Source organism: Pyrus communis, chromosome 10 (genome assembly GCF_041283825.1).
Source record: "Pyrus communis isolate YQ-2024b chromosome 10, ASM4128382v1, whole genome shotgun sequence".
NCBI lineage: Eukaryota > Viridiplantae > Streptophyta > Magnoliopsida > Rosales > Rosaceae > Pyrus > Pyrus communis.
The window spans coordinates 31,815,127-31,823,925 of NC_142574.1; the positions used below are offsets into that span (position 1 = coordinate 31,815,127).

At 35.7% G+C, this 8,799-nt stretch overlaps 1 protein-coding gene and 2 long non-coding RNA genes across 3 annotated transcripts; all 3 read right to left on the bottom strand.

The window, feature by feature from the left end:
• Nucleotides 1–240: 240 nt before the first annotated feature.
• On the bottom strand, nucleotides 241–1,852 carry LOC148693919 (uncharacterized). Its single transcript, XR_015952527.1, has 3 exons — nucleotides 1,703–1,852; nucleotides 1,491–1,559; nucleotides 241–902 (listed from the first exon to the last, which is right to left on the bottom strand). It is a non-coding gene; the product is annotated as an uncharacterized LOC148693919 (long non-coding RNA).
• An 843-nt stretch (nucleotides 1,853–2,695) lies between these two features.
• LOC137727464 (cysteine-rich receptor-like protein kinase 10) lies at nucleotides 2,696–6,119 on the bottom strand. The gene is made up of 7 exons (XM_088678291.1): nucleotides 5,182–6,119; nucleotides 4,569–4,712; nucleotides 4,338–4,459; nucleotides 3,975–4,185; nucleotides 3,654–3,891; nucleotides 3,382–3,532; nucleotides 2,696–3,299 (listed from the first exon to the last, which is right to left on the bottom strand). The coding sequence occupies exons 1-7, from the start codon at nucleotides 5,981–5,983 to the stop codon at nucleotides 2,970–2,972; spliced, it is 1,998 nt and encodes a 665-aa protein (XP_088534417.1). The 5' UTR covers nucleotides 5,984–6,119; the 3' UTR covers nucleotides 2,696–2,969.
• Nucleotides 6,120–7,432: 1,313 nt separating this feature from the next.
• On the bottom strand, nucleotides 7,433–8,210 carry LOC148693920 (uncharacterized). The gene is made up of 2 exons (XR_015952529.1): nucleotides 8,074–8,210; nucleotides 7,433–7,987 (listed from the first exon to the last, which is right to left on the bottom strand). It is a non-coding gene; the product is annotated as an uncharacterized LOC148693920 (long non-coding RNA).
• Between the last annotated feature and the right edge of the window lie 589 nt (nucleotides 8,211–8,799).

Consider the following 8,799-nt stretch of genomic DNA (forward strand, 5'->3'; position numbering starts at 1 on the left):
GTATATTCTCATCCCTACCTAGCACGAGGCCTTTTGGGAGCTCACTGGCTTCGGGTTCCATGGGAACTCCAAAGTTAAGCGAGTAGCGCGCGATAGCATTCCCAGGATGGGTGACCCATTGGGAAATTCTCGTGTGAGTTCCCAAAAACAAAACCGTGAGGGTGTGCTGGGGTGCCCAAAGCGGACAATATCGTGCTACGGTGGTGGAGCGGGTCCGGGAAGTGATTAGATTAAATAATAACATGAAAGTGAAAACTCATTAACAATTTATTAAGCATATATAGGTACACCCAACAGATAATCTTATTTAATCACACCATTTTAGTTTATCAAACTGATTATTTAATACTGTCATGCATGACAATATTTTACCATAATGAACTCTGACAATACCCTTTCATCTCAGTCGCATTTTTTGTTAAAATTTTGTTTGCTTTACTTCCGTCCATAAGTTTAATATCTTTTCACTGTTTTTCAAATCTTGACGAAACTATGAAGACACAAACAACATCACTCAACTCCTTTTTCAACCCTTTAACCAGTTACACAAATAAGAATGCAGCATTTTTATTAAAGCATGTAATTCTCCTCTTCCCATATTCTTCCCCTTTCTCTAACCAAATAAAAATTTCCAAAACTATGTACGAATTTTTTTTTATATAAAAAATGATACATAATTAAAGCAAACAAAGAAAAAAAAAGAAAACTCTTTTGCGAGATTGTATTACATTGTTAGCAACCAGCAGCAAAATGTTTCATCTTCTCACCAATTAATAAGTCAGTAAACAAATGACCAAACTTTCTTCATCACAAAAGGCTAAAAGCAAAAAACAAAAATCACTCACCTTAATGATAAAGCACTTTGAACAGTCGCATCATCTCATTGTGTAGAAACTGAAAATCTGTAAAGTGTTAACATTTAAACAGATATCAAAAATGGCATCATCACTTGGATTAATTCTTTAAGAAAATCGATGACAACTGTAACATAAGCATCCAAACACCAAATTAAATGCAGAAACATGGCAACCCATAACATAACTGAATTCCAGATGAATTGAAAACAATATTACAGCAAAAGAACTCCAAACATAAAAAAATCCCAAGCCAATTGAAAAAAAATAACCAAAACCAAAACAGACAAACTCAGGGTCATTGACACAGTTATTTCAAGAAAGCTTCCCAATACTGATGAAGCGACACTTCTCCCTTGCCTTGGAGCAGTCTTTTACTTTCAGATTTCAACCAATGAGTATATTCAACCAATAACTGAGTTTGGAAATATACAGCATAGATAATAATTTTCCTGAATTAAACTCAAATCATATATATATGAAAATTTTTAAAATCATGTATAATCCAAATTCCAGTCCCAAAAACAAACCATATTTTTAAAAACTACAAACATGCAAAACCCAAATCAAATCTTCAAGTCATTTCAGATTTTATCAATAACTCACCAACCCAATACACACAAAAGAGTAAATTACCTGAGATCGAGGCTGCTCATGTAGTTTCTAAGGACATGCAGATTGTGCCTTTAAGTTTCAAGGTTTTTACTATGGAATCGAACCAAAACCCAGATTAGATTCTAAGTGGGTTTATCAAAAATAATAATTTATTCAGGAATCAGTACTGAAAATAAATCAGAAATTAACATTGAAAATAAATTAAGAATCCAAAAAAATTGAAATTTTCATACCTCTAAGTTTCTGGGTTTTACTGTGGAATCCAATTGAGAACCACCTAAAAAACGAAATCACGTATGCTGAGCAAAAATCACCCAAACACGTTAGACTACGCAAGCAAAAAAGGGATTTCAATAATTGAAAAAGGCAGAAATCAGTAGCCCCTCCACCTTTCACGAATCGAGCAGTTTTCCGGAAGAAAAACGAAGGTGAAAAATTAGAATGAGAAAGCTGCAAAGGGTGGACACCAAGAACAACACCGGCGTGGAAGAGAAAAAACGTTCGACAATTTGCAGGAGCTGAGGATGGAGAGAGAGAAGCGAACGGAAAGAAAAAACAACGAAGAAATCGAAGGAGAAGGGTCAGCGATGATAGACGTGTGGCCACCGAGGGCAATGTCGCCATTTCACTGGCCAAAAAGTGGAAAACCCGGACAACCAAGAGCAATTTTGGGGCCCGGGAATTTCACTGTTAATGAACAGTGTTAAGAAACTGAGTTTTAGTATATATAATGGGAATTGTTATTGGCATTCCAAATTTTTCATTTTACACTCCAAACTTTCTATATTTAGAAAGAAAAATATACTTGTGAGGAGTGTAGAATGAGATTTTTGGAGTGCCAATAACACTTTTCCATATAATTTACATCTTTGATGTTTTCTATCCTAACAATGGTTGATCATCATAGGAAACAAAATTCAAGTTTCATGTTTTCTAACAAATAAATATAAACATATATAAAGAGTCCAAGCACCTGTAGAATTTTATGCAATTTATTATCATATAAACAAACAGTAATTTCTCCTAAAACTTGTATGTGCAGAACGTTCATCTTTTTAAGGACAGCTGATACCATGTCAGTAAATTTGTTATTGTCTAGAGATGATTGTATCTATAAGAAGATATTACAATACGTAACAGTAACAACTTATCTATTCACACTATATATTGGTTTTATTAAACCCAGAACTCCTCAAGAACCCTAGCAATGCTCTTAAGAATGAAACTCACGTAAAATATTGAACTGTTCTTCTCATTAATTTCAAAGGAAGGTTATAGTTTTGAAAGGGAAAGACTGAAAACCAATAACAACTTCACTCACACAATCATATGCTGATTTCGTGGAGATCTCTCATCCCTAAGCAACAGAAGCAAACCTAACCGTGGTGCTCAACCACGACTCCTACAAACTAGGACTTGAACTTGACTAGGTCTCTACATAGCCAGTCAGCATTATTTAATTAAAAAACTTAATTAAACTTGACTAAAAAACTCTCAACACTATCGAGGGTATACTTCAGTGATAGATCCTTCATAAACGGACGGAGATAACTTGCTGATAGATTGAGCGGCGTCCAGCGTTGCCTCTAACATGTTTCCCATTACTCTACTTTGGAGGAAAAATGCCGGTTGTTGAGGTAATGGCAGAGTAACATAGTAGCTATTGAGCATGAGAACTACAGATTGCATGGTCGGCCTGTCAGCTGGATCTTCCTGAACACAAAGTAAGCCGATGTGGATGCATCTGAGTACTTCAGTCCTTGAATAAGAGTCTCTCAGACACGGATCCAACAATTCCAAAGGTGCCCCATCTCTCCATAACTTCCAAGCCTACATAAAATTCAAAAGTTTAATTCATGATGCTATGTCAATGCAGGAGAACAGAACACTACACTTTTCATTTTAAGCTTACATGGCTCATGAGGTTCTCAGCTGCATCAGTCTGAAAGAAGTAACTGTTCTTCTTGCCACTGATGATTTCTAGCACTAAAACACCGAAACTATACAAATCGGACTTGACAGAAAAATGTCCGTGCATTGCATACTCAGGAGACATATAACCACTAAAAGGAGCATAACCATCAGTATAGAAATTATAACAAAGATGTAACGAGAAAACATTTCATATTCAATTCGATGCAAAACAAAAGTGGTCGTGAGAAAAGAATGAAATAGATAACTTACTATGTTCCGACAATTCTATTTGTGCTTGCTTGAGTTTGATCAACCCCAAATATCCTGGCCATGCCAAAATCAGATATTTTTGGATGCATCTCCCCATCTAATAATATATTGCTGGCTTTGAGATCACGATGTATAATTCTAAGTCGGGAATCTTCATGTAGGTACATGATTCCTCGAGCAATTCCTAAAATAATCTTGTAACGTCTTGACCAATCCAATTGCCCCTGTTTCTCAGGGTCTGCAAATCATCAAAATCAAGTTATCATCGACGAATTGCTATTGCAATAGGGAAAGACTATCAGATGTTTTGAGTGTACAAACCAAATAGGAAACAGTCAAGGCTTTTGTTGAGCACATGTTCATAAACAAGAATCTTTTCTTCGCCGTCCAAGCAAAATCCCAATAGCCTAACCAAATTTCGGTGTTGAAGCTTGGCTACCAACACCATCTCGTTCTTAAACTCTTCTGTGCCTTGGCTAGAGTTCCTTGATAGCCTCTTCACAGCTACTTCTTGACCGTTTGAAAGTGTACCCTGCGAGAAAACTTCAATCAAACAACGGAATGTCCACTCATGGCATTCATGGACGGCTTATGAGGCTCCAAAATTATTCAGATTTTGCATGCATAAAAGTTGGAACTTTGTAGACCTGAAGGAGCACTCATGTCATATACTGATTAACATACCTTGTAAACTTGACCGAAACCACCTTCGCCTAACTTGTGATCATAGGAGAAGTTGCTCGTGGCTGCTTGGATGGTAGCAAAATCAAATTGCAAAGACTCGACGGTAGTAATGTCATTCTCACCTGCACAACCAACCAAGCCATAGAAGCACAACGTTAATAGACGAGGAATAAATGAAAGGAGAATCAATGAGAATAAACAAGAGAAGTGGAGAAGGATATATTTTTCTACCGCTTGGTTCGTTTGTTGCTGATGTGTTGTACTTCTTTCTTGCTCTCCTGGTTATGCAGCAGTAACCCACAACAAAAAGTTGCACAGATACAGATACTGGTACAACAATGGCAACAATTGTACTAGTTGGGATTTTACTTTTTCCTGCAAAATAAACAAAAAAAATATCGAGAAATTAGTAAAATCAGCAGCCACAGCACAACACCATATTCCCCTGTTCCAAAGTCCACAATAGCTATCAATTACCTAACAAACTTTTCTGATAATACAATAATCACTTGATTGGGCTTCTAAAAAGGTTAGAAACGTTTTGTGATACTTCGCTTTTCCGACAACATTTGGGAGAAAAACTTAAACTACATAATAGAAGCACTTTTCGAAGAAGTACATACCTACAAGCACTAATTAGAGTTCTAATGAAAGCATTTCAAGCAAAAATGCTTATAAGCAGAAGCGTCAGTCACGGTTATACCCTTTACATTCAATTTTGAAATCCTTTTTTTGTATCAGACTAGACTATCGCTCGAATAAAATTTCTAACCTATTTATATTTGCTTGAGTTTAAAGTTGTCAACTTTGAAAATTATTTGATTTGAAGAATTGGTCACTTTACCTTTAGGCGGAGGAGGGAGAGGAGGAGGCGGCGGCGGCCCTGGTGCAGGCTCAGGTAATGACGTGGCGTTTTGGTAGTAGAAGCGGTAAACTTCAAACCTAAGATTGCAACTGGGTTTTAGAACTCGTCCCCCAGCACTAATTCTCGGAATTTGTGTTGCAGTTCCCAGAAGACACCAATGGCAATCTCCAGAGGACAGGTCCTGCGTGCACTGCCCAAATCCGTACAGCGTAATGAAACCTGAAACATTCGTTTCTTTCGTCGCAAACTTGTGACTGCTATTGGAAGTCTGAGCGGCCACCTCGGTGACCGTAGCTGCCAGTACCTCTTTGAACCGGTTTTGGTCCGCTATACTACTTGCATTCTGTATGTTCCACATGTACAGAGCAGGCTCGTCGTCCGCCCTGGAAAAGAAAGACTCGTTGGAGTAGCGTAGCATGCAGTCGTCGTACCAGATGACCACCTGTTTTTCTCCGGGGCAGCGTTGTGGGGCCTCAGTGGTTGCGGTGGCTACACAGGTTTCGCAAGCGTCGGTGCCCACGACGTCGCCGCGGCAGAGGAAGAGGCCATAGACGGCGTTGTTTGTGGTTTGGACGGTGACGTTGTAGAAGCCGGTGGAGCGGTTGGCGTTGGACGAGAGGTTGGAGAGGAGGCGGTTGAGGTTGGACTGGAAGGTGGAGTTTGGGGTGAAGGTGGTGTTTTTTGGGCAGAAGCGGTCAATGTATAATGCTTCCGTACTGATCAGAAAGCTGGGCAGAGTAAAAATGGAGAAAATTAAAAGAAGGGTAGTCATGTTTTTCATTTTTTATGATCGATCATAAAATCATAGGCTTTTTGTATTGCGCATCAACAAAGGCAATGCAGGGGTGGTAGCTTGACTTTCAGTCTTGAGCGTTTACCAGAAGAGGGATTTGGAGAATGAGAGATTAAATTTACGGAAAAAATTTTACAAATTAAATAATATGAAAATTGATAATTTGATTATGACTTAAGTATTGATAACGTACTCATTTATATTGGTGACACATCATTTAATTTGTAAATTTTATTTACAAATTTAGTTTCCCTAACATTACCCACTATATTTTAAACGCAATGTCGTTATCATTTAATAAGAGGAAAATTAATAAAAAAAGTTTGAAAACTTTAAGTTTTAATGATAAGGACAAAATAAAAGGTAAAGTGAATAGTATTATGATTGACTTTTTTTGTGTAAAATTGTGATTTTTCTTTAAAGTGAACAGTATCGTGAGCTTTTCGTTAAAACTCTCTTTAATAAGTGATTGAAACTTGTTTGAAAGGTGCACTATTATGTCCAACAACCAATTATTTAGCAGTGAATTGGTAAAAAAAACCAAAGGAAAACTAATGCAAAAAGTTTGAAATTTTTGAGTTTTAATGATAATGACAAAATAAAGGATAAAATGAATAGTATCATGATTGACTTTTTAGTATAAAAATATGATTTTTCGTTAAAATAAACAATACCGTGAGTTTTTAGTTAAAATTCTCAAAAAACAATGATGATGCTCGAGAAATTAAAATTTTAAACTAATTTTTCTAAACAAAAGTATTGTGGTTGTTAATAATTAAATTATGTTGATTAACGTTTTTATTTTTTATTTATAAAAAAAATTTAGTTTAAAATTTTAATTACCCTAAAATTAACTATTTGTTTGACCGGACATGTAGAATTTGACATAAACAAGGCTCCAAATCATCTTATTTCAAATGAAACCTCAGATTAAGCAGCCCCTGGTTTTAGACTTTTAGTCATTAATTAATTACTAATTTTGTGTGTCATGTTGGCTATTTTTTAACCTGAACATGCTTACACCCATCTTAACAGTGAATTCAAATCAATGAGCAATACTGATGATATCATGGCTTTAGACTTTAGTGTCAAGTTATGCTAAATCTAGCTTTCATTTGTTGCTATCGTAATACGTCATAATGATTATTACAGATTAGTAAACAAGTTATCAGTGCCATTTCCAGGTTGGTTCGGATAGTGGTTGACAAACAAATGCAATTTTTTTTTTTTTTTTTGAATTTGAATTTGAATGAAGTCAATTTCCTTGAATCGAATCCATTAGAATGATGAAAAATAAATAAAAACCATCAATTCTAAAATGAGGGCAAGTCTTAGCGCAACAATAAGGTTGCTCTTTTGTGACTGAAAGATCACGGGTTTGGGCCTTGGAAACAATCTCTTTGTAAGGTAAGGGTAAGGTTGCGTACGCGCTAGATGTTTCTCTCCCAACCCTGACAAAAAGGGAAGCCTTGTTGGCTTGGTGTCCCCCTTTTAATTCTCATTAGAAATGAATAAACCAGTTCTTAGTAACTTGTATTGCCTGAACTACCGGTGTTCTGTATTTATTAATAATATACACACAACAGAACTAAGAAAAACTTTGTGCTATCGAGAACATGGGTAGAATTTCATGACAAAGAACACCATAGGAAAGCTTCAACTTTGTACAGATTCGTGAATCTTATGGTGTTATCGCGGCATGACGTTAGAAACTGTTAGGCCATTAATAGAACTATTACCAGCAGCTGTCTCAGTATAATGATCAGTGAATCTTCCCGTGGTGAAAGCAGGTTTCTTAGGTTGGCTAAGAGTTACAGTTTCACTTTTCAACATTACAACAGCAGAAGACATGGTTGGCCTGTCATACGCGTCTTCCTGGACACACAACAATCCGATATGGAGATATCTTAGAAACTCATTTGGATCACATGAATCGAGCAGTAGTGGGTCGAGTAGCTCCAACCCTTTTCCGTCATGCCATAATTTCCATGCCTGCATCATAATCAATTGGATGAGCATTAAGCTGCTGTTTAATTGCAAAAAGTCTTGCTTTAAGAGAAGTGCATAAAGTAACTTACATATGTTACAAGGCTAGGAACACGTTTTATTGGATGAAAGCTGGCGTTCCTTCTCCCTGTTATGATCTCAAGCAATAGTACTCCGAAACCATGAACATCAGACTTGACGGAATATACTCCCTCCATTGCATATTTTAAACGCAATGTCGTTATCATTTAATAAGAGGAAAATTAATGAAAAAAGTTTGAAAACTTTAAGTTTTAATGATAAGGACAAAATAAAAGGTAAAGTGAATAGTATTATGATTGACTTTTTTGTGTAAAATTGGGATTTTTCTTTAAAATGAACAGTACCGTGAGCTTTTCGTTAAAACTCCCTTTAATAAGTGATTGAAACTTGTTTGAAAGGTGCACTATTATGTCCAACAACCAATTATTTAGCAGTGAATTGGTAAAAAAAACCAAAGGAAAACTAATGCAAAAAGTTTGAAATTTTTGAGTTTTAATGATAATGACAAAATAAAATGTAAAATTAATAGTATCATGATTGACTTTTTAGTATAAAAATATGGTTTTTCGTTAAAATAAACAGTACCGTGAGTTTTTAGTTAAAATTCTCAAAAAACAATGATGATGCTCGAGAAATTAAAATTTTAAACTAATTTTTCTAAACAAAAGTATTGTGGTCGTTAATAATTAAATTATGTTGATTAACGTTTTTATTTTTTATTTATAAAAAAAATTTAGTTTAAAATTTTAATTACCCTAAAATTAACTATTTGTTTG

What these genes read in the sequence shown, in the direction of transcription:
- LOC137727464 (XM_088678291.1), bottom strand. Translation starts at nt 5,983, where the DNA reads ATGAAAAACATGACTACCCTTCTTTTAATTTTCTCCATTTTTACTCTG. An exon ending in GTTTCGGTCAAGTTTACAAG is followed by an intron (nt 4,186 to 4,337) that starts GTATGTTAATCA and finishes GTTTTCTCGCAG; the next exon opens with GGTACACTTTCAAACGGTCA. An exon ending in CCTTGACTGTTTCCTATTTG is followed by an intron (nt 3,892 to 3,974) that starts GTTTGTACACTC and finishes GATGATTTGCAG; the next exon opens with ACCCTGAGAAACAGGGGCAA.